We start from the raw sequence: 24994 nt of genomic DNA on the forward strand, positions 1-24994 counted from the left end.
GATTGCATCCTTTGCCAGGCAGCGTTGTCAGGGATGCTTCCCCAGGCTGCAGAAGTAGCACTTCGGGCCTCCGGAGACTGCCGCAGCGGTCAGGTCATTGGTGGTGGGATGTGGCGTGGCGTAGGCCTGCGGCCCTCCCGTGGTCGGGGGTGTAGGCCTCGAGATTACGGAAGGCCACCTTTAACGAGTCGGCAAGCGCCACAGTCTTTGTTAGGCCCAGCCCACCCTGTTCCAGCAGTCGTTGTCGGATATAGTTTGACCTGATACCCGTGACATAGGCATCTCTGATTAAGTCCTCAGTGTTTTGGGCGCCTGTTACGGTCTTGCAGTTGCAGGCCCTGCCAAGTGCTCGCAACGCATGCAGGAATTCATCACCCGATTCTCCTGGCTGTTGTCTGCGAGTAGCCAGAAGATGTCTGGCGTAGATTTCATTAGACTGTTTGTTGTACTGGCCTTTTAAAAGTTCGATCGCATCCTTGTAAGTTTCAGCGTCTCTAATCATCGAGAATACTTGATCGCTTACCCGGGCGTGGAGCACGTGTAGCTTGTCGGTTTTGGTCTGGACGACGGAGGAGGAGGTGAGGAAAGTTTCGAAACAGCGCAGCCAGTGATCAAAGCTGTTAGAGGCTCCTACAGCTTGAGAGTCCAATTCGAGTTTGTCGGGTTTCAGTATCTGCTCCATCCCAAAACTTTTGCTAATAAAATTGATGCACCATCAATCAAGCAAAGACTAGTTAGTATGCAAGAACAGATAGGCTTTTATTAGCAAAAGACTTGGAGCACACCCATGCCGATGAACTGGTCCAGACTGAGGCAGGGGGGTGGGGAGCAGTCGCCTTTCTCTCTGGACCAGCGGGGGGAGGAGTCCTGGGCAGGGATGTGTCCAGGCATGTCACACACACAGGCAATAAGCTAACAGTGGTTTACCACACCTTTTAAGTTTGCTACTTAAAATTTGATATCATTATCAAGCTTTGATATCCAGCCTTTAGCTCGAGGTTGTTTATTTACATTTAATACCTAGGGAATTTTGCTAGCTGTATGTTTATGAGATATTAATTAATCAAATCCATTTGCTGTCTCCCTTCAATCGTTTCTCTGTCTGTTCCACCACACTCCCTTTTATGTCATTTTCAATCTGTTTCCATTGGAGCACTTTATAAGATGCAATTTGTCAATCCACACAGACTATCTCTATCACATTCCTTTGGCTACACGTTTTATTCTCTCCAAATATTCTATTATGTTTGTAATCACATGACTCCTCTCCTGATACAACTGTCAGAGATTTCTGATCAGATCCTTTCCTTTGTGGATATTCATTTAGAGCTTGTGGGAGATGATGGTGTACTGGTAATGTCACTGGACTAATAGTCCGGAGACCCAAGCTATTAGTCTGGAATGTGGGTTCAAATCTCATGGCAGATGGTGGAATTTGAATTGAATTCATAAAATCTGGAATTGAAAGCTGCGCTCAGGAATACTGACCGTGAAACTATCACCAATTGCAAGTTAGGCCTTTGGCTTTGTCATTATCAGGAGAAAGTAAAATTACTGGTAAAGTATTTTTGGAACTGAATATGGGTGACTTGGTCACTGAAGAGGGATTAACGCAATTACAATTTATGGATAGGCTTTACAAGAAAGTTAATTTGTTGGAAGCCTATGAAGTATAATTCATTTTGCTACATTTATAACAATCAGTCCATGGAAGAGTATTTTATGGACTTTGATAGTTTGTATACGAGATTGCCAAAGTTGGACCTAGCTATCCTAGAGTCTGTGCTTCCATTCAGGTAACTGGATTATGCACAGATTTCACATTTGGATAGAGTTCTGGTAGTGACGGTGGTTCAATTTCATGGAAGAAAACCCTCTCTTAGACCGAAAGGCTGCTGCCCTAGGAAGGTTTTGGGAAAGCAGTTATTTCCAGCTACTTTCAAATAAAACGCAGGCAACTCTATAGTCTTACAAAGAATGGAGCGGTCTGAAGATGGCCACCATATTAGCCAATTTGAGAATCAAGACAAAAGCAGATCTGTAGATGCTTGAACTCAAGAAATAGACAGGAAATGATTAACAGGTGCAATTGTGATTCCAAATAGCCCAAAATGAAAAAATTGTGTCCTTGAGGTAATCACGAAGCAGGTGATTCCAATGCTGCGAATGTTAAGGATGACTGACCTGAAGGAATTGTATTACTTACTGGGAGCTTGAGTCTAATGATGAACATTTTGGTCGCTGGTTCATTCAATTGTACACTGTTGGATACACTACAGGGTGTGGGGTGGATTGGTTCAATTGTTACTTGGAAACTCTCGACAAGGGAGATCGCATAAGGAAGAGTATGAAAGCTCCACCTGCTTTAGGTTTGGGAAAAACAGCCAACTAAAGTCTTTCAAAAGAGTGGTCATCCAATATAAGTGAGTTCCTTTAAGAGTTGATGGAACGTTCAAAGCCCTGAGTTTCCCAAGGATAACAATGAAAACATCTGCAACTCTGCTGGGAGTCCAGAATTGTTTCCTTCATTATCAACAGGAGAAAGTGAAACAAATCTTCCAAGATTGTTAATAAAGAACTGGAAAGACCTCCAACAAATTAATTAAGAATTGAATCTTACCATGTTGCCTGATAAACAATTGATAAAATTCCAGAACCACATAACACACACCCTTAATCATCTAATGAGTAGAAGAGAGAACCATTTTTAGAAATGTATTTCTGTGGGGTAAGTATGATCATCAGTTCTGACATGGTCTCTCGTGAGCTACCTTTATTCTGTGATATCCATGCAGATTTGCCCTGTTATCTTTCTCCAATTATTTGGAGGCCTAGAAAATACCCACTGTTAAAATAAATGTACCTTCTTTGCTCCTCAACTTGAACCAAATAGATTCTGTCCTTTCTCCCTCGGGGACATTTATTCTTATCTCTGCGGTTTAATAATTTCTTATTAATAACTGTCAGTTGCTGCTTGGTTTTATCCCTTTCCCTTGTTGAAAGGATGTGAAATATTTGTCTTACTTTTGTGAGAAATACATTTCTAAAAATGGTTCTCTCTTCTCATTAGATGATTAAGGGTGTGTGTTATGTGGTTCTGGAATTTTATCAATTGTTTATCAGGCAACATGGTAAGATTCAATTCTTAATTAATTTGCTGGAGGTCTTTCCAGTTCTTTATTAACAATCTTGGAAGATTTGTTTCACTTTCTCCTGTTGATAATGAAGGAAACAATTCTGGACTCCCAGCAGAGTTGTAGATGTTTTCATTGTTATCCTTGGGGAAACTCAGAGCTTTGAACGTTCCATCAACTCTTAAAGGAACTCACCTGTGTCCACTTACTGGGCATTAGTACATTGCTGGAACCCTTGTAATGGTGATACTGATGGTCTTTGTTTCAGTTTGATGTAGATCGGGAGGCAGGAGAGAGGCAGATCTACCATCGGTACTGCATGGAGCGTGCAGCCGTGCATTGTACTCATGTCTTTACCACAGTATCACAAATCACCGCAGTGGAGGCAGAACATCTACTCAAATGCAAACCTCGTGAGTGAAACACGTTATTGTTCATCAATTAGGGGAATATCTAATGTTCTGAGTACAGTTCTGGTCACCCTATTATAGAAAGGATATTATTAAACTAGAAAGAGTGCAGAAGAGATTTACTAGGATGCTACTGGGACTTGATGGTTTGAGGAGAGGCTGAATAGACTGGGACTTTTTTCTCTGGAGCGTAGAAGGCTGAGGGGTGACCTTATAGAGGTCTATAAAATAATGAGGGGCACAGACCAGCTAGATAGTCAACATCTTTTCCCAAAGGTAGGGGAGTCTAAAACTAGAGGGCATAAGTTTAAGAGTGAGAGGGGAGAGATACAAAAGTGCCCAGAGGGGCAATTTTTTCACAGAGAGGTTGGTGAGTGTCTGGAACGAGCTGCCAGAGGTAGTAGTAGAGGCGGGTACAATTTTGTCTTTTAAAAAGCATTTAGACAGCTACATGGGTACGTTGGGTATAGAGGGATATGGGCCAAATACAGGCGATTGGGACGAGTTTAGGATTTTAGAAAAAAAAGGGCGGCATGGACAAGTTGGGCCGAAAGGCCTGTTTCCATGCTGTAAACCTCTATGACACGATGACTCTTGGGGCCTGATTTTACCATTGTCATTCTAAGTGCTGAATCTGGGCGCAATTCAGATCTGATTTGGAAATCTGTTCTCAGCCTGAAAACAAATCGCGAGTCTGAATCGCACTGTGGGCGGGGCTTATCGTGCCCAAAACGCTGCGGCACCGATCGGAGCTTTGAACCGCACATGCGCAGTGAGAAAAAATTTGAAAAACACCCGCCTGTCACATCGCACCGCAAAAAGCGGATAACGCGGCCCGCAGTGAAAAACGGGATATCCACAGTGTTTAAATTTTCACTCATATCTTGGAACTCATCATTTGCAAATTCACACCTCTGTTGTCCATTAAGAATTTAGACGGTTCTTCCAACCCTGTTCCAATCCAATAAGTCCTCATTTTGTCCACAATCATCTTTGCTATAAATCACTGTAGATATGCTGAACCAGGTGGCCATGTCCACCAAGTGTAGTAAATAGATGCCTTTCTCTTCATCCCCCCAAATCTTCAAATCCATTGCCACTACTTTGTTGAATTCCCAAGCCAATGGTAGACTCATGATTGGAAAAAATACATCCTTCTATATTTTGTCTAAATCTCACATTGGACTGATATTTGCTCTATGAGATCATTGTAGCCATTATCCAGCACACCTCCATCCTGAAGCCGTGCTTTCAGTCTCTGGTGCTGATTGAGTAAACTGCTATGATATTTCGAAATAATCTTCCTTTTGTCCATCAAACTGTTGTCTGTAATTGACACTAATGCATCATGAATCCTCTGGTTAGACATTTTCAGTTCACTTAAGGGAAGGCAATAGTAGCCTGACCTCAAAATGCAGATCTACACATCTTCCAAATACCACAGCTTTGTCACTCTTCAAATCAATAGTCATCTGTGCTTTTTTCAATCGCAGTCCTGTTTAATAACAAAGGCATGTCACTTGAAACAACATCTGTACTAATGAACAAGCTGATTCCTGCAATTCTACAGGGGAGTACCACCCTTTTGGAAGAAGTTAAAGTATTATCATCTCCAAATCAAAAACAGGTGGAATTGTCACATTCTTTAACTTTCTTTTGGTCTTTATGATCAAGGGACCCTTATTAGCAAATTAGCCAATCTTAGCCTTAGACGGTTGATGTTCATCAACTTTCCAACACTGCACAGTTACAAGAGTTTATCATCAGTACACTCATTACTGGGCTCAATTTTCTGTGACCAAAGCAATGCATTCATGGCCCTTATCTTCATCACTGTCACTTTCTACATATTCTGTTTCATGTGTGGCTTCAAAGACGCAATTCCTTCTTTTTGGACGATTCATTATGTAGTGATATGGGGAATCGCATTGGGAACAGTGATTCACCATCCCTTTACCATTTCTTCAGTTTGAATGTCTTTTATCACCCTCCCACGTGTGTCTTCTTCGTTGTCAAAGCAGTTATATCCAGTTTCAACATCAGGTGTGTTATTAGTGTAACTGTCTCTGTTTGGGGACCTGTGTGCACCATTCGGTCGAGCATGCAGCTGAGCTACCATTGAATCCTCTACTCTGGGAGCTATCGCATTCTGATCTGAATTGAAAAAAGTGGTGGGGAAGATTGTTTCCCAAAAATGTTTTTTAATGATGTTACCATTTGATCAAAGAGGGGCTCTGTTCCCTTAAATTGTACTCCAGTCATTACCAGAAGACTGTCCATCCGAGACAGACATACACAGTTCAACAACTTAAAGGTTAATACCGCATCTGGAATCTCCAAATTAAATTTCATTAGCCTGTTATGGTCCTTATCGAATTCCAAGATATTTTCCTCCATGGGCTGGTTTTCTTATCTCCTAATCCTATCAAAAATCACCCACCCTTCATAATTCTCAAAAACATATCTTTTTGATAAAACGTATCTAGATATTGCAATAGGGGTTATAGAATCATAGAAACCCTACAGTGCAGAAGGAGGCCATTCGGCCCATCGAGTCTGCACCGACCACAATCCCACCCAGGCCCTACCCCCGCATATTTATCCGCTAATCCCCCTAACCTACGCATCTCAGGGACAATTTTTAACCTGGCCAATCAACCTAACCCGCACATCTTTGGACTGTGGGAGGAAACCGGAGCACCCGGAGGAAACCCACGCAGACACGAGGAGAATGTGCAAACTCCACGCAGACAGTGACCCGAGCCGGGAATCGAACCCGGGACCCTGGAGCTGTGAAGCAGCAGTGCTAACCACTGTGCCACCCTGCCGCCCCTTGTAAGGTTGTAACCCTTCTTTTTTCATTGAGGGCATCTGCAGTCCAATCAGAAAACACTTTGCTTCTTATCTTATTTCTAGCCAGAAGTGACAAAGCTAAGGCCATGCCTTGCTTTTTCTTCAGTATTGTGTTGACAAGGGTCCACATTTCCACCTCTGCCTTCCATTGCTGGTATGGTTAAGCATCCAAAATACAGGGGGACAATCAAACAATGCAAGTTTGCTTTTACCTTCTGCCATGGTTGTGTCCGGAGTCTGTGGCACCTCTTCAGGCCTTACAAAACAAATACCAAGCTACGATGGGTTTTCCTCTGCTACCGATGTTCATCCAGCGGTAAGAATACTCCAGCACGCAATAAAATAACTAACTTCACAAATTAAATCAATGTAAATGTTTAATAAAGAAACTTCATTCCACCACCACTTGGGCTTCACCCCGTCTGCTTTCTATATTTACCGGGTCAGCTGACCACATCATTTTACCATTGGTTACATTGTCTACCAGGTCAGCTGACCCTCACAGCATGTTACCATTATTTACTTTATAACATTCCAATGCCGTTTCCTTCAAGGTATATCTTCATTAGATTGTCTTTGTTTGTTTCTACTTTCACCCCTGTGGTATATAAGAGCCTTGAGATTGGCTCCCTGTGATTTGCTCCCGGGGTACAGGTTGGCTCCAGTGTCCAATTGTGTAGTCAAAGGCATTACTCCAGGTACAGAGTAACTGAATTGTGAAAGTCCTTCACAGGATCGCCAAGGTAACAAGTGACTCAGTTAATTATTCTTCAGAGTGTCGAACCCCTCAATATTCAGTCCCATTTTCTTTCCATAGATGTCGTGACTCCAAATGGACTGAATTTAAAGAAATTTTCTGCTGTGCATGAGATTCAGAATTTGCACTCAAAGAACAAGATGCGGATTCAGGAGTTCATCAGGGGTCATTTCTATGGGTACGATGAGGAGTTTCTTTAGTCAGATTTATGTTAAAAGTTTAGTGTGACACTGTGCCAATTATTGGCACAGTTCCTGCTAAACAGCAGGCATTGAATTGCATTATTCTCCCTCCCTCCGTATCTGTTAAGATTTTTCTCTTTGTATTTATTTAGTTTTGTGAAATGTCATGATTGATTAAACTTTAATTGTTATTGCGGTAATGCATTCTTTTTGTAAATCATTATATGAAAACCTCCAGCCTCCTCACTAGGCTTTGAGTATTAATGTAGGTTTCTGCCCCTTGTTAAATAATCTCTCACTTTCTATCTATCAAGCTCTTCCTTAATTTTGAAAACTTCTGTTATATCCTCCTGCTCTCCTCAATGCCCTACTTACACACTCTCTCATTGTTAGTATCAGCTGAGTAAACCTATTGTTCACCTACCTCATAGCTCTAACCCATTGTCCCAAAATTTTAAAGGTTGATTTCCAACAGTGTAAATCAGGCCTCAAATTAAAATGGGAATAGCTGGAAAAATAAGATAGAGGCAGTGGCCCAGAAAATTAAAGCAGGCAGCAACAAGGGTAATGACTCCTTAGTGCAGCTGCACGGTCTACAAACTTCCAGTCCATCTTTTCAACTCTTTCTTGGCTTTGACTTTTTTCACTGTCTCATGTGACATCATCTATTGGTGTTAGACACAGGTTATCTCATCAGGATTGGCTCTCATCTCTCCTTCCCTTTTTTCTGATTCTATTGAAATGTATGTTTGAGTTCTGATGAAGGACCTGTGCATCTGTATTCCTCACCTCTGCTAATTCTGTACTTTCAGCATATATTGCTTTTGTTTCAGCTATTTAATCATATCTTTACAGCTTATGCTTTGGCCTTATCTTGGAGGTATACCCTAGATTTGTGCTCTGTAAGTATTGGGTATTAACTTTTAAATGTTTTTATCTTGATTCTTTCTAGTCATTTGGACTTTGATCTGGATAAGACTGTCTATTTCTTCACTGCTGGGCGATATGAATTTACCAACAAAGGTGCAGATGTATTCCTGGAAGCATTAGCCCGTCTCAACTACCTTCTCCGGGTAAAATAACCTTTCTGATTTCACATTCTATATGTATTATTATGATGGCAATTGGAGAATGAAGAGATTCTGTTGGCTGCTACGGTTTGTGGTTCATTCTGCCCCGTAATTAATTTTGTTATTTTAGGAATTTTTGTTCTTAAAGAGAGGTTACTGCTCAATGCAACGACAACTCATAATCCTCTATGAAGTCATGGCTCAAAAGCAACAGACTCTGATCAGAGCAGGGCAGGAAAATTCAAAGTTGGATCTTTAGTGTGTGTTGAGTATCAAAATATTGAGGACAGCATCATGATCACTGCTGAGCTTGGTGGTATTAGCACAATGCTTCATGCAAATCAGGAGATCAGGGGCCTAGACTAATGCATCAAGGACACAAGTTCAAGTGGCAACAGGCATTTAAATTCAATTATTTAATAATGAAACTGGAATAAAAAGCGATCATGTAACAAGGGATTATCATAAAAACCGATCTGGTTCACTAATGTCCTTTAGGTAAGGACATTTGCCATCCTTACCCAGTCTGGCCGACATGTGACTCAAGACTCTCAGCCACGTGATTGACTCATTAATTGCCTTCTGAAATAGGCTAGCTGGCCCACTCTAAACACTACAGAAAGGTAAAAGTAAAAAAAAAATTAGACTGACCACCCATCATCAACTGGCCCACATGATCTTACCAAATCTACTGCACCAGTATCTGGATACCAGAATTGGGAGAGCTGTCCCACCAACAGCTTGACATAGGGGCTGATTTTACCAAATCGGCTCTAAGTGCCGGGTGCGATCATAAATCAGACGCGCGTCCGGCAGCCGCGCTCCAGCACCCCCATACGCCTTTTTTCGGCACGGTCCAGTGGGCGGGGCCTTGCGCATTTACATCTGTCGGAGCACCGAACTGCGCATGTGCAGTTCGGGGCCGACAGCACTCAGCGCGCCCGAGTGCGAAGGTTAAAGGCAGCGCTGACAGCACTGCTGTCTGTGCTGCCTTTGACTTTCCCCAGTGAAGAGACGTCATCCCACCCATCAGGACCCCCGGTGCAAGGCCAGGATCCAGGATCGCAAGATGCTTTCGACGGACACCAGTGATCAAGGTAGGTTGGGGGCCCGGGGGGTCCGGTCCCGGTGGGGGTGGGGGCTGCTGCTGGCGGGGCCTGCGTCCCAGGGTGGTCCGATCGGGGGGGGGGCGGGGGGTGGGCTGCCAGGGTGGTTCGCGGGGGCGGTCCGCAAAGGGTGTTCGGGGGCGATTCGGCCGTTCAGTTGCTGAGTTGAAGCCCTATCGGACTTGAATTTAGCAACACGGTAAATGCGCGGGCGCCGATCGTATCGGAGCCTCGTAAAATGGGAATCCTTGGGTAAGTTGGGCGCGGGGTTCATTATGCCGATTTAAATGCATGCAAATGCATTTAAATAGGCCCACTGGCCGATTCGGGCGCGCGCCGGATCGGTGCCCGGATTGGCCGTTGGTAAAGGCGCAATTGGCCTTGGGTCGGGTCTGGACTGCGTTTTAGGCCCGACGCCCAACTTTACCACGATTTCGCGCCCGAAAACGGGCGTGACATTTTGGTAAAATCGGGCCCATAGTCATACTCATTGAATAAAAACTTATATCCAACACCCCAGTCTACTATTTGCAACTCTTTTTTCACATCCTTGTAATTGCCTTCATTAAAGTTTACAACACTAGTTTCAGTCCCAAGTTTCTCATCCACAAATTGAAAAATAAAATTCATCATGTTATAATCACTCTTGCCTGGATAATCTTTTGCCTTGAGATCATTCATCCTTTATGACGTCATCCTGAAGGCAACCTTTGCCAGTTTGATTTATCCAATCTACATGAAGATTAAAATTGCCCATGATTTTTAGAATACCTTGGTTACAAGCCCCCATTATTTTTTGATTTTTACTCTTTACTACTGCTTAACTGCTGTCAGGGGGCCTGAAACCTGCCCCCACCAGTGACTTCTTTCCCTTGCTCTTTTTTATCTCCACCCAAGCTGATTCTACATTTTGGTTTTCTGAACCAAGATTATTTCTCACTGTTATACTGATCTCATTCTCTATGATGTGGAGATGTTGGCGTTGGACTGGGGTGGGCAAAATAAGAAGTCTCACAACACCAGGTTACTGTCCAACATGTTTATTTGGGAGCACGAGCCTTTGGAGCGCTGCTCTTTCCTCAGATGAATGGAGAGTTGGGTTCACAAACACGCATATATAGACAAAGACACTTTTGCAAGATAATGGTTGGAATGCGAGTCTTTACAGGTAATCAAGTCTTTCCAGGTACAGACAGTGCGAGTGGAGAGAGGGATAATCACAGATTAAAGAGGTGTGAATTGTCTCAAGCCAGGACAGTTTACAGAAACTAATAAAACTAATAAAGAAAGAGAAAATAGAATATGAGAGTAAGCTAGTGAGAAACATAACATATGATTGTTTTGAAGTGTTGGCTCTATTCTCTCTCCACAGATGCTGTCAGACCTGCTGAGATTTTCCAGCATTTTCTGCTTCTGTCTTTTAATTTCTTGTTGGTTTTATGAAAATGACGCACTATAAAAAAAATCCTCCTCTTGTTGTAGGCTCATCAAAGTCGTATAACAGTGGTTGCATTCTTCATCATGCCTGCACGAACCAACAACTTCAACGTGGAGACATTGAAAGGGCAAGCAGTTCGTAAACAGCTGTGGTGAGTAGCTACATCAGAACGAACTTATACAGTAGATCCAGCATATAAACTGACTGTTTTTCTTGGAGCTATCTGTAATCTCCTTACATATTTGCTCCTCAATTTTCTGCTGACTTTGGGGACCTATAGTACAATCCGATCAAACTGATATCCCCTTTCTTATTTCTTAGTTTTTAAATTTGACTTTGATTTGATTTATTATTGTCACCTGTATTAGTATACAGTGAAAAGTATTGTTTCTTGCACGCTATACAGACAAACCATGCCGTTCATAGAGAAGGAAAGGAGAGAGTGCAGAATGTAGTGTTACAGTCATAGCTAGGGTGTAGAGAAAGATCAACTTAATGCAAGTTAGGTCCATTCAAAAGTCTACCCATATAGACTCAGTGCACAAACCCTCAGATATGTCCCCTCTCGGTACTGCTGTGTCGTTTTCCCTAATCAAAATCGCAACTCCCCCTCCTCTCTTACCTCCCGTTCTATCTTTCCTATAGCATCTGTACCCTGGAACATTGAGCTGCCAGTCCTGGGTCCATCCCTTAGCCAGGTTTCAGTCATAGCTATAGTATCCCAGTCCCATGTACCCATCTGCCTTGCCTGTCAGGCCTCTTGAGTTGAAAGAAATGCAGTTTAATCTAGACTTCCCTTCTCTGCTCTGCTTTTGCCTGATCTGTCGGGTACTAGGATTACTGACACTGCCTTTACTACTTAATATACTCTCTTTAACTTCTGTGCTGTCCTCAACCTTCTCTTCTGTCTCCCTACTGCTTTGGGCCCCACCCTCCTGCTGTAATGCATAATGTCATTTTTGGACTTCATTCAGTGGGGTTTGTAGCACCTGTGTTTCACAGGCAGGGAATCATTTGACAAGGTTTGATTGTAGGTTTCACAATGTTCAGTGATATGCAACAGTCTATTTGGACAGAGTTCTGTCCTTTTCTTCTTTCATGCCCAGCACCTCTGCACTAAAGGTCAGCATTCCATTTGCCTTCCAAATTATTTGCTGCATGCTAACTTTCTGTGATTCATGTACAAGGTCATTCAGATTCCATGAATGCAGCATTGTAAGGGCGGCACGGTGGCACAGTGGTTAGCACTGCTGCTTCACAGCTCCAGGGTCCTGGGTTCGATTCCCGGCTCGGGTCACTGTCTGTGTGGAGTTTGCACATTCTCCTCGTGTTTGTGTGGGTTTCCTCCGGGTGCTCTGGTTTCCTCCCACAGTCCAAAGATGTGCGGGTTAGGTTGATTGGCCAGGTTAAAATTGCCCCTGAGATGCGTAGGTTAGAGGGATTAGCGGGTAAATATGTGGGGGTAGGGCCTGGGTGGGATTGTGGTCGGTGCAGACTCGATGGGCTGAATGGCCTCCTTCTGCACTGTAGGGTTTCTATGATTCTATGATTCATTCTGCAGTCTCTCTCCCTCTGCTTTCTATTCTTGTGATCAAAGTGGACAACCTCCCATTTCCTCACATTATACTCCGTCTGCTGGCTCAACATATCTATGTCGCTTTGTAGATTCTTTGGGTGGAATCTTGTAATCTGCCCCATATTGAGTTTGATGGGTGGATTTAGGATGGACGGTGATGGGGTTTGGGTTAGGGTTAGTTACTGCCTTCCTCTCTCCATCTCAAATCAGTCTATGGCAGAAAGGCCTGTGAACAAATTGATGCGCGATATAACTCACGAGGCTAGAGGTACTCGGGGAAATAAAGGCTTTTATTGACTACAACAACAGAGCTACCATATATAATACACGATCCCAGACTAAAGGGTCCCAGACAGAGCAGTGACCTTTATACCTCTCCCAGGAGGCGGAGCCTGACTGGGATGTACCATAAGAACTATATTACAGGTAGAACAGCCCAACCCTAACCCCAACAGTAACATGTAGAACAGCCCAACCCTAACCCCAACAGTAACATGTAGAACAGCCCAACCCTAACCCCAACAGTAACATGTAGAACAGCCCAACCCTAACCCCAACAGTAACATGTAGAACAGCCCAACCCTAACCCCAACAGTAACATATATACAGACTCATAGTACTGGCCAGACCCTGGCTCAGCACTACCTGGTGGGAACCAACAATGGTTCACCACACAAATGCACTCTCATTAGTAAATGATAAAATGTGTGCTATATTATTGCAGTGTGTCCAGCATGAGACATTTCTGCAAAGGGTAGATTTCAGACTTTGGGGGCAGGATTTACCGGGCCATGCTTGCTGCCGACTGGCCTGTGCCTGCACTGTAGGGATTGCATGCTTCAATGGTACAATGTAAGTAACACAAAGTTTCTTGTGGAAATACTTAACGCTATATACTGTTTGATTGACAACCTCTGCCTGCTTTTCCTTTGCCTCCAGGGACACAGCAAACACCGTGAGGGAGAAATTTGGGAGGAAGCTGTATGAATCCTTGTTGGTGTAAGTATTGTCATGCATGAGTGATGAAAGCAGGTTAATGTGAGAATAGATTACAAGAGCTAAGATGAAGTAAAACATCTCTGTTATAAGAAAGACAGCCTCGATTTCCATTCTGGCCAAGGTGGAAACCCTCCTGGTTTTAAACTGACTCTTTGCACCCAGTTTTCTGCAGTAAACTCAATTGGTTCATGAACAAATTTGGATGGTTCCATTGAACATACCGTTTAGCACGCAAGTGAAATGTAGAAGAAAATGGACAATTAACGGGGACTGTCTGAATTAGCAAAATATATAAATGTTTTTCAGAAGTTTCAGAAACCATCTCAACCTGTTAGCCACTTTTGTCGATTTATTGAATGGCAAAGGGTGAGGGAGCAACATTAAAATAGTCTTCCAGTAAGTGACTGAGAAGCCGAGCACCCCACATTATTTTCCAATTGTTGAAATGGTAATTGTTAACCTCTGCCAACCTGCAGTGCCAAAGGTCAGCATTGCCTGTAGCTACAAGGACATGGCGCTAAACCTCAGGTATTAGTTAGTGGAATTCCCAGCCAATGCTGTGTAATAGCTTCAGACTTCACAAAATCACAGAATTGTTACAGCGCAGAAGGAGGCAATTTGGCCCATCTTTCTGTGCTGGCTCTCGATTGGAGCAACTTACCCTGATGCCGCCTTCTTGAGCCATGCACATTCTTCCATTTCAGGTAACAAGCCAATTCCCTCTTGAATGATGCAGGTGCCACTAAAATAGGTGGGGTATTCAGTTATCAAAATGAAATAAGAAGTTTACAAATGGATACGGATAGGTTAAGTCAATGGGGCAGGTGGAATTTAAGTGTGAGGTTATCCATTTTGGTTGGGAAAAAATAAAGGTGAATTATCTAAATGGAGAGAAGCTTCAATGTAGAGGGATCTAGGTGTCCTCATGCATAAATTGCAGAAAACTAGTATGTAGGTACAGCGGGTAATAAGGCAAATGGAATCTTGGCATTTATTGCTAAAGGAATAGAATACAGAAGTCGTGAAGTGTTGCTGCTACAATACAAAGCATTAGTGAGACCGCACTTAGAATATTGTGTACAGTTTTGGTCCCCTTACTTGAGGAGGGATGTAATGGCACTGGAGGCAGTTCAGAGGAGGTTGATTCCAGAAATGAGGGAATTGTCTTATGAAGAGAGATTGGGCAGTTTAAGCCTATACTCCCTGGAGTTTAGAAGAATGAGAGGAACTCTAATTGAGGTATACAAGATAAACTTTATTTATTGGTGTCACAAGTAGGTTCACATTAACATGACAATGAAGTTACTGTGAAAATCTCCTAGTCGCCAACTCTGGCGTCTGTTTGGGTACTCTGAGGGAGAATTTAGCGTGACCAATGCACCCAGCAAGCACGTCTTTTGGACTGTGGGAGGAAACCGGAGCACCCGGAGGAAACCCACGCAGACACTGGGAGAACATGCAGACTCCACACAGACAGTGACCCAAGCCAGGAATCTCATCCTGGTCTTTGGCGCTGCGAGGCAGCAGTGCTAATCATTGTGCCACTGTACTGTGATAAGGGCTTTGACAAAGTAGATGTGGAGAGGATGTTTCCTGTTGTGGAGCAATCTAGAACAAGAGGGCATAGATTTAGGATAAGGGGTGGCAGATTTAAAATAGAGATGAGGAGAAATTAATTCTCTCAAAGGGTTGTGAGTCTGTGGAATTCACTGCCCCAGAGTGCAGTGAATGCGGGACATTGAGTACATGGAAGGAAGAGGTGGCAGATTTTTAATTAGTAAGAAATGAGCAGGAAAGTGGAGTTGAGGCTGTGATGAGATCAGCCATAATGGTATTGAATGCAGGCTCCAGGGGCTGAATTGCCGACTCCGGCTCCTAGTTCTTGTCTTTTGATGAATGTCTCTGTGGAACTGATTTCCACATCCTAACGCATGCTAACCACTTGATGTGTGAAAAAGTTTTCCTCATGTTGTTAATCTGTGCCCTCTCATTCTCGATCCTTCTGCCAACATTTATTCCTGTCTACTCTGCCCAGACCCCTCATGATTTTGAACACTTTTATCAAATCTCTCAACCATCTCTTTTCCAAGGAAAACAGTCCTAACTTCTCCAATCTATTTCCTCATCTCTGGAAAAAATCTCACGAATCAAAACAGAAAATGCTGGACTATCTCAGGAGATCTGACAGTATCTGTGGCGAGGGAACAGTAGGTTCTGGATGACTTTGTCAGAAATCAACATGAATCTTTTCTGTATTCTCTTGAATGTGGCATCCAGAACTGTCCGCAGTGGAGTGGCCTGGTGTAACCCTTGAGGCAGGTTTATTGGCCCATCACATTCTTCAAGTACGTAGGCAGGTCACAGTTCAACTGCAAACCTTCTCAAAGCCCACTCAGCCAATCACAGGCTGGTCCCACCATGTACTGACTGCCAGTAGGCTCACCTATTGTGATTGGATGGGAAGTTTTTGATATCTTTGTGCGTGGCTGGGGAGCTCAGAGTGGAAAGCTAAGTTCAGTGGGAACGGGTGGCTTGGAGGTGATGGGAACTGAGAGGGGGCTGGGGGATTGTTGGTCTGCTCGACTCAAACTTTGAGTTAAGGACAGCAGATTTCCTTCTATAAAGGGTTGGTCATTAGATTTTTAATTGCAGATTTTTATTGAATTCAAATTTCACCGTCTGCTGTGGTGGGATTTGAACCCAGATCCTCAGAGGAGTTTGCTGAGTCTCTGGATTACTAATCCAGTGACAATACCACTACTCCACTGCCTCCCCCATTTCTACATATTGTGTCTCCTCATTTGCCAGAGTGTCAGCCTCTGACTGAAAGCCAGCGTGTATCTCTCCAGATGCGCAGCCGAGTTTTAAGACCAGACCTTGGGCCACTCAGACAAAAAACATTGGGCATTTAGTCTACACTGTCACTTGGTGTGGTGGGGTCTGATAGAGCCAGCAAGGTGAGCTCCACAGAGACCGGAGTGCCACTCTTAAAGAGCACCCTGATCAGAAAAGAGGTTAAACTCTCTGCAGACTCCTCTCCCCCCCCACCCCCCCTCCCCCCACCTCAACAACCACAAAGGTATCGAGGGCTCCTCCCACCCCCACAACATCAGCTCAACACCCCCCTCCTCCCACCCCCACAACGTGGGCTCAACACCCCCCGCACTGCCAAATGTAATGGGAACCTCCCTCCAATGGGGCTCCCTAGAGGGCCTGCCACTTTAGCAACCTGTAGCTGGGCACTGGCTGGACATGTCCCTCTTCCCTAACCCTTTCTCGGCGAGAACCTCGTTACGTCACCGGTGAGGAAAATCGGGAAGTGAGATCTCGCCTGTGAGAGTCTCGGTTTCCGACTCTGACGGTATTTTGTGTCCGCGTCACCGTCCTTGCTGGTGCAAAAGCGGGTGCAAAATTGCCAGCAGAGTTCCAATGAAACTGATGTTTTAAACTGGGAGGAGAGACTGAGAGAACTGGGTTTTTTACATAATTATTTGAAGGTAGCAGGACAAAGCTACTGAGAAAAGTAGATGGGCTGCTTGGCTTTAAAAACAGACATCAGCCAGATTTTCCTGCCGTTACCACTGGTGGGATCCTCTGGTCCCACTGACGGTAACCCCCTCACAGTGGGTGTCAGACAGTCAGGGGTTGCGGTGGCTCTCAGTGGGTGCTGATTCTGAGTGCCTCCGTCAGGCACTAGATGCTGTCAATGAGGAATGTCCCCTATGATGTCACAGGCAAAGCTAATTTGCTCCAGGAGGCCAGGGGGAGGCACATGGATCCGATATAATCCCTGGACCATCACTAAATTACGGTGGACTCATTAGTATCAAGTGACTTATTAATGATCCCAATTGACGTCCCAGATTGGGCCCTTCCCGGCCTCAACTTAATGTTTTCCCTGATGCTGCGAGTCTGATGTGGGTACGTTTGCCATTTCTCCCAACGTCTCCCCCTCCTGCAATGTGCCAGCCCCCAAAGACTTAATTAAATTTCACCCATCTAACTTTAAATCTCCCATCAATGATTTTCTGAGGATTAATGCTGAGGTTTCCCACCCAACCTTCAAATCATATCTTGTACAAAGTCTCATTGTTCTATCATCTCTGTATGTGCAGATCGAGATTAGTTCCCAGTCTCCATACACCTCCACTCTCTATAACCTCCTCAAGCCCATCAACCATGCGTGAATCATAGAATCCCTACAGTGCAGAAGGAGGCCATTCGGCCCATCGAGTCTGCACTGACCACAATCCCACCCAGACCCCATTCCCGTAACCCCACATATTTACCCTGCTAATCCCCTGACATGAGGGTCAATTTAGCATGGCCAATCAACCTGACCTGCACATCTTTGGACTGTGGGAGGAAAACGGAGCACCCGGAGGGAACCCACACAGACACGGGGAGAATGTGCAAACTCCACACAGACAGTGACCCGGGGCCAGGAATTGAACCCGGGTCTCTGGCACTGTGGGGCAGCAGTGCTAACCACTGTGCCACTGTGATGTCCCCTTTTGGAAGAAGTTTGTCTCTCTTTTCCCCTGCCCTCTTGTATCTCTCCATCCTTTCATCCAACCTTGAGACATTTAGGACTAAAGCAATAGAATTTTTTCCTTAAATCTCTTTGGCTCTGTACCTCCCTTTCTTCCTTTAAAACACTTCTTAAAACTCACTTCCTTGTCCAATCTTTTCGGTCTTTTCTTCTAATATCCCTTCTTTGGCTTAGTGTCAATTTTTGTCTGTGATGCATCTTGGACTTCAGTGCAAATTGTTCTAACTCTCTATGGCATCCTGTTATCTCATGCTCACTTATCTAATGCAAATGTAGAAGTAAATTGGGGGAAAAAAAGTCAAAGAAGAGGTGCATAAATATCTGATTGGGAAAAAGATTTGAGGTGAGAGGGTTTGTTGAGACAGAGGTGGGAGCTCAGAAGGTGATGACATCATTTTCTGCAGATTGTAGGAATCTAGTGAACAGGTGGACATTTGGCCAATCAGTTAGTCCGAAAAGCTGCTTGACTGTAATGGCGCTTGTTAAGATAACAAATTAAGTTAATCTCTCTCTCTTCCTCTCACTTTCTCTCTCTCTTTCTCTTTCTCTCTCTCTCTTTTTCTCTCTTTCTCTCTCTCTCTCTCTCTTTTTCTCTCTCTTTCTCTCTCTCTCTTTCTCTCTCTCTTTCTCTCTCTTTCTCTTTCTCTCTGAGGCTGTGTGAAAGGAGCAGGCTTGATAGGCTGAATGGACTACTCATTTCTTGCTTCTTTCTTTTTGTTTGAGTGCAGTGGAGAGTTACCACAAGTGAATAGAATGATTGACCAAGAGGATTTCATTATGATGAAGAGAGCCCTGCTCTCTACCCAGGTGAGGAATACCTAGTAAAAGATACCGCAAGGTTAGGAGAGAAAATAAGGTCTGTCCAATTAATTCTGTTACCCAGCTCTTTCTCCACAGTCTTGCAAGTTGTTATCTAATTCACAATAAGGTCACAAATCGATTCCATTCTCCTCACCTCTTGCCATCATCTTAAATTTTCTTCCCATTGTAATGATCCTCTGTTACTGGAACAGATTTGTCTTTATTTACCCCATCAAAATCCTTCATTATTTTGAACATCTATATTCAATCACCCACAAACTCTTTCTTCTTTAAAGTTTATTTATTAGTGTCACAAATAGGCTTACATTAACACTGCAATGAAGTTACTGTGAAAATCCCCTAGTCGCTGTACGCTGGCGCTTGTTTGGATACACTGAGGGAGAATTTAGCATGGCCAATGCACCTAACCAGCACGTCTTTGGACTGTGGAAGGAAAGTGGAGCACCCGGAGGAAACCCTCGCAGACACGGTGAGAACGTAGAGACTCCGCACACACAGTGACCCCAAGCTGGGAAGCGATCCCGGGTCCCTCGCGCTGTGAGGCAGCAGCGTTAACCATCGTGCCACCCTCTAAAGTTACCTGCAGCTTCTGTTGTTTTTCTGGGTAACTGAGGTTTTTCAGATCTGTAGTAAATCTCCTCTGTACGAAGGGTTTGACATTCTTTCTAAATGGTGAACTAGAGGCTAAAGAGAGTGAGGAAATTGGGAAAATAATATCAGGATAGGAAAAGAATTGGAGAAACTTAACGGACAAAAGTGTGACAAACCCAGGGACCTGCTGGCCTACACCCTACGGTTCTAATGGATTTGGCTGCAGGGACAAATCACTTAATGTTTCTCTGGGTTAGATTTCACCTGTCATATGTTTCCGTTTCAGTAATCTATCTTTATCCTCCTGAAACCTGGCACTACACTCCTCATTGCTTCCTACAGTTTCAAGTTTTGTGTCATCTACAAACTTTGAAATTATGTGTGACATGCAAGTCCAGGTAATTAAAATGTATCAGAAAGAGAAGTGATTCCAACACCAAATCCTGGGAAATATAACTGAACAGTTCCTTCCATTCTGAAAATCAACTCATTACTGCTTAGAATCACAGAATATATGGCATGGAGACAGACCCTTAGGCCCAAATTGGTCCATGCCGACCAAAATGCCCATCTAAGCTCACCCCATTTGCCTGCATTTGGCCCATATCCCTCTAAACTTCTCCTATCCATGTACCTGCCCAAATGCTGTCAATATCCCTGCCTCATCCACTTCCTCCAAGTAGGCAAATCTTGACTTACTCTTGGGAAATAAGGCAGGGCAAGTGACTGAGGTGATGGTGGGGGGCCATAGTTCTATTAATTTTTTTAAAGTTATGGATACGGCAAAACTGGCCCACGGGTTCTAAACTAGGGCAAGGCGAATTTTGATGGAATTAGACAGGAGCTTGCAAGGGTTGACTGGAGTGGCTTGTTTGAGGGCAAAGGGACCTTTGGCAAGTGGGAGGCCTTCAAAAGTGAAATAGCTGAAGTTCAGGATCCATATGTTCCTGTTAGGGTGAAGGGCAAGGCTGGCAGTAGAGGACAAAACATGGGGAGGTTTTGGCCAGGAAAAAGAAGGAGGCATGGCTCAGATAAAGCACCTGGAATCAAGGGATTCCCTGGAGGTGTACAGGAGACCATGATGTGGAGATGCCGGCGTTGGACTGGGGTGAACACGGTAAGAAGTCTCACAACACCAGGTTAAAGTCCAACAGGTTTATTTGGTAGCAAATACCATAAGCTTTCGGAGCACTGCTCCTTTGTCAGATGGAGTGGAAATGTGCTCTCAAACAGTGCAAACAGACAAAATCAAGTTGCAGAATACTGATTAGAATGCGAATCCTACAGCCAGCCAGGTCTTAAAGGTACAGACAATGTGGGTGGAGGGAACATTAAACACAGGTTAAAGAAATGTGTATTGTCTCCAGACAGAACAGCTAGTGAGATTCTACAAGCCCAGGAGGCAAGCTGTGGGGGTTACTGATAATGTGACATAAATCCAACATCCCGGTTTAGGCCGTCCTCATGTGTGCGGAACTTGGCTATCAGTTTCTGCTCAGCGACTCTGCGCTGTCGTGTGTCGTGAAGGCCGCCTTGGAGAACGCTTACCTGAACGCTTACGCTTATCGACACGGATGCCATCATCTCACGTGAGAACACCATCTACCAGGTACACGGTACCTACTCTTGCAACTCGGCCAACATTGTCTACCTGATACGCTGCAGGAAAGGATGTCCCGAGGCATGGTACATTGGGGAAACCATGCAGACACTACGACAACGGATGAATGAACACCGCTCGACAATCACCAGGCAAGACTGTTCTCTTCCTGTGGGGGAGCACTTCAGCAGTCACGGGCATTCAGCCTTGGATCTTCAGGTAAGCGTTCTCCAAGGCGGCCTTCACGACACACGACAGCGTAGAGTTGCTGAGCAGAAACTGATAGCCAAGTTCCGCACACATGAGGACGGCCTAAACTGGGATGTTGGATTTATGTCACATTATCAGTAACCCCCACAGCTTGCCTCTTGGGCTTGTAGAATCTCACTAGCTGTTCTGTCTGGAGACAATACACATCTCTTTAACCTGTGTTTAATGTTCCCTCCACCCACATTGTCTGTACCTTTAAGACCTGGCTGGCTGTAGGATTCGCATTCTAATCAGTATTCTGCAACTTGATTTTGTCTGTTTGCACTGTTTGAGAGCACATTTCCACTCCATCTGACGAAGGAGCAGTGGTCCGAAAGCTTATGGTATTTGCTACCAAATAAACCTGTTGGACTTTAAACTGGTGTTGTGAGACTTCTGACCGTGTACAGGAGACACAGGAGTATACTCGAGAAGGAAGTTAGGAGGGCAAAAAGGGTGCATGAGGTGGCTGTGGTTGAGAGGATGAAGATGAATCCAAAGGGATTCTGTAAGTATATTATCGGAAAAAGAATAACTAGAGAGAGAATAGGATCCCTCAAGGACCAAAGTGGACACACGCGTGGAACTGTGAGAGATGGGCAAGGTTCTCAATGAATATTTCTCCTCTGTGTTTATCATGGAGTAAGACATGAAGACTTGGGAACCTGGGAAAGTTAGTGGCGATACATTGGGGTCAGTTCGCATTACAGTAGAGGAAGTGATGGACGTATTAAAATGTATGGAGGTGGATAAATCTCCTGGCCCTGACCAGGTGTATCCAAGAACACTGCGTGAGACTAGAGAAGAAATTGCAGAAGCCCTGGCTGAGATATTTGCATCATCGTTAGCCATGGGTAAGGTACCAGAAGACTGGAGGGTAGCAAATGTTGTGCTCTTGTTTAAGAAGGGCTACAAAGAAAAACCTGGGAAATATAGACCGGTAAGCCTAACATCTGTGGTGGGTAAAATACTAGAGAGGATTCTGAGGGATGAGATATACCGGCATTTGGAAAGACAGGGATTGATTAGGAGTAGTCAGCACGGCTTCGTGCATGGGAGATCATGCCTTACAAGTTTGTTAAGAGTTCTTTGATGAAGTGACCTGGAAGATTGATGAGGGCAGGGCGGTAGACGTAGTCTATATGGACTTCAGTAAGGCCTTTGATAAAGTTCCATATGGTAGGCTGCTCTGGAAGATTAGATCACATGGAATCCAGGGAGAGCTGACAAATTGGATATACAATTGGCTTGATGGTAGGAAGCAGAGGGTAATGGTGGAAGGATGCTTGTCCGTCTGGAGGCCTGTGACTAGTGGTATGCCTCAGAAGTCAGTGCTGGGCCCATTGCTGTTTGTTATCTATATCAATGATTTGGATGAGAATGTACAAGATATGATCAGTAAGTTTGCAGATGACACTAAAATAGGTGGTATTGTAGATGGTGAGGAAGGCTATCAAAAATTGCAGCAGGATCTTGATGAGCTGGGGAAGTGGGCCGAGAAATGGCAAATGGAGTTCAATACAGATAAGTGTGAAATGTTGCAATTTGCAAAGTCAAATGAAGGTAGGACTTTCACCATGAATGGTAGGACCTTAGGGAGTTTCTTGGAACAGAGGGACCTTGGAGTTCAGGTTCTCTAAAGGTGGAGTCACAGGTAGATAGGGCAGTGAAGAAGGCTTTTGGCATGCTGGCCTTCATCAATCGGGGCATTGAGTATGGAAGTTGGGAGGTTATGTTGCGGTTGTACAGGATGTTGGTGAGGCTGCACCTGGAGTATTGTGTTCATTTTTGGTTGCCTTGCTATAGGAAAGATGTTATTAAACTGGAGAGAGTGCAGAAGAGATTTACAAGGGTGTTGCCAGAACTCAAGGGACTGAGTTATAGGGAGAGATTGGACAAATTAGGACTTTTTTTCTGTGGAGTGTAGGAGACTGAGGGGTGATCTTATAGAGGTGTATAAAATCATGAGAGGCAAGAATACGGTGAATGCACTCAATCTTTTTCCCAGGGTTGGAGAATCGAGAACTTGAGGGCATCGGTTTAAGTTAAGAGGGGAAAGAATTAATGGGAACCTGAAGAGCAACATTTTTACACAGAGGGTGGTACATGTGTGGTTCTGAGTGGAGAACCACACATTTCCCTACATTTGAACTCCACCTGTCACAGTTTATTAATTCATTTAATTTATAATGTCCCTTTGAAACTTTCTGCTCTCACCTCCATAATTTACTGTGCTATCTATCTTCATTTTTTAATCCATCTACAGCATATGGGTGCTTTTGGCTTGGCCAGCATTTACTGACCATCCCCAATTGCCCTCGAGAAGGTGGTGGTGAGCTGCTTTTTTGACTGCTACTGTCCATGTGGTGTAGGCACACCCACTGTGCTGCTAGGGAGGAGGGAATTCCAGGATTTGGACCCCATTACAGTGAAGCAATGGTGATATATTTCCAAGTTAGTGATATAGTTCCAAGTGATCAGTGACTGGGAGGGGAATTTCTTGGAGGGGGCATTCTTATGTGTCTGCTAATGTCATCAGATGTAAAAACAGGAAAAGCTGGAAAAACGCAGCAGGTTTGGCGGCATCTCTCGAGAGAGAAACAGTTAATGTTTCTCTGCTCACATTCAGAAGAAGTCAACGTTAACTCTCATCTCTCATGAAAACATAGACATAGCAACATACAAAATAGGTGCAGGAAGAGGCCATTCGGCCCTTTGAGCCTACTCCGCCATTCATTATGATCATGGCTGATCATCTGATTTAGTAATCTGTTCCCACTTTCCCCTTATCCTTTAATCCTTTTAGCCCCGAAAGCTATATCCTTGAAACCAACAATATTTTGGCCTGAACTGCTTTCTATGGTAGCAAATTCCACAGACTCACCACGCTCTGGGTGAAGAAAATTCTCCTCATCTCAGTCCTAAATGGTTCACCCCGTATCCTCAGACTGTGACCCCTGGTTCTGGACATCGGGAACATTCTTCCTGCGTCTACCTGTCTCATTCTGGTAGAATTTTGTAGGTTTCAGTGCGATCTCCCCTCGTTCTTCTAAACTCCAGCGAATATAATCCTAACCAACTCAATCTCTTCCCATACATCAGTCCCATCATCCCGGGCATCAGTCTGGTAAACCTTTGCTGCACTCCCTCCATAGCAAGAACATCCTTCCTCAGATAAGACACAATACTCCAGGTGTGGCCTCATCAATGCCCTGCATAACTGCAGCAAGACATCCCTGCTCCTGTACTCGAATCCTCTCTCCACAGATGCTGCCAGACCTGATGAGTTTTTCGTGCATTTTCTGTTTTTATTTCAGATTTCCAGCATCTGCAGTATTTTGCTTTTCTTTTAGGGATTATGCAGCTCAACTCAGTCACTGATAAATGTAATGAAAAGCTGAGGCCCCAGGATCTTTTGAGGGAACGCTACTAGAAATATCCCAGCAATTGGAGTAACCTACTCCATCTATGACAAGTTAGCTATTGCCTGGAATTTTAATAGTCCTTATTTTGCGAAGTCTCTTTTTGTGGAACTTTGATAAATGCCCTCTGGTGGTCATTATAATTAAAATTAAACTCCCTATCTACCCCACAAAAGAATAAAACTGTCTTCATCAGACATGACTTATCCTTTATAAATCTATTCTGGCTCCCT

At 44.1% G+C, this 24994-nt stretch overlaps 1 protein-coding gene across 1 annotated transcript in view; it reads left to right on the forward strand.

The window, feature by feature from the left end:
* LOC144509097 (glycogen [starch] synthase, muscle-like) overlaps positions 1-24994 on the forward strand; it is an 83331-nt gene that overhangs the window by 33044 nt on the left and 25293 nt on the right. Inside the window, exons 5-10 of the mRNA XM_078237443.1 lie at positions 3403-3547; positions 7215-7332; positions 8289-8409; positions 10995-11101; positions 13466-13525; positions 18806-18884. Of these exons, the coding sequence (XP_078093569.1) occupies positions 3403-3547; positions 7215-7332; positions 8289-8409; positions 10995-11101; positions 13466-13525; positions 18806-18884 (630 nt within the window). The remainder of the gene's footprint in view (positions 1-3402; positions 3548-7214; positions 7333-8288; positions 8410-10994; positions 11102-13465; positions 13526-18805; positions 18885-24994) is intronic.

The sequence above is a fragment of the Mustelus asterias genome, chromosome 21 (genome assembly GCF_964213995.1).
Source record: "Mustelus asterias chromosome 21, sMusAst1.hap1.1, whole genome shotgun sequence".
NCBI classification, from domain to species: Eukaryota; Metazoa; Chordata; class Chondrichthyes; order Carcharhiniformes; family Triakidae; genus Mustelus; species Mustelus asterias.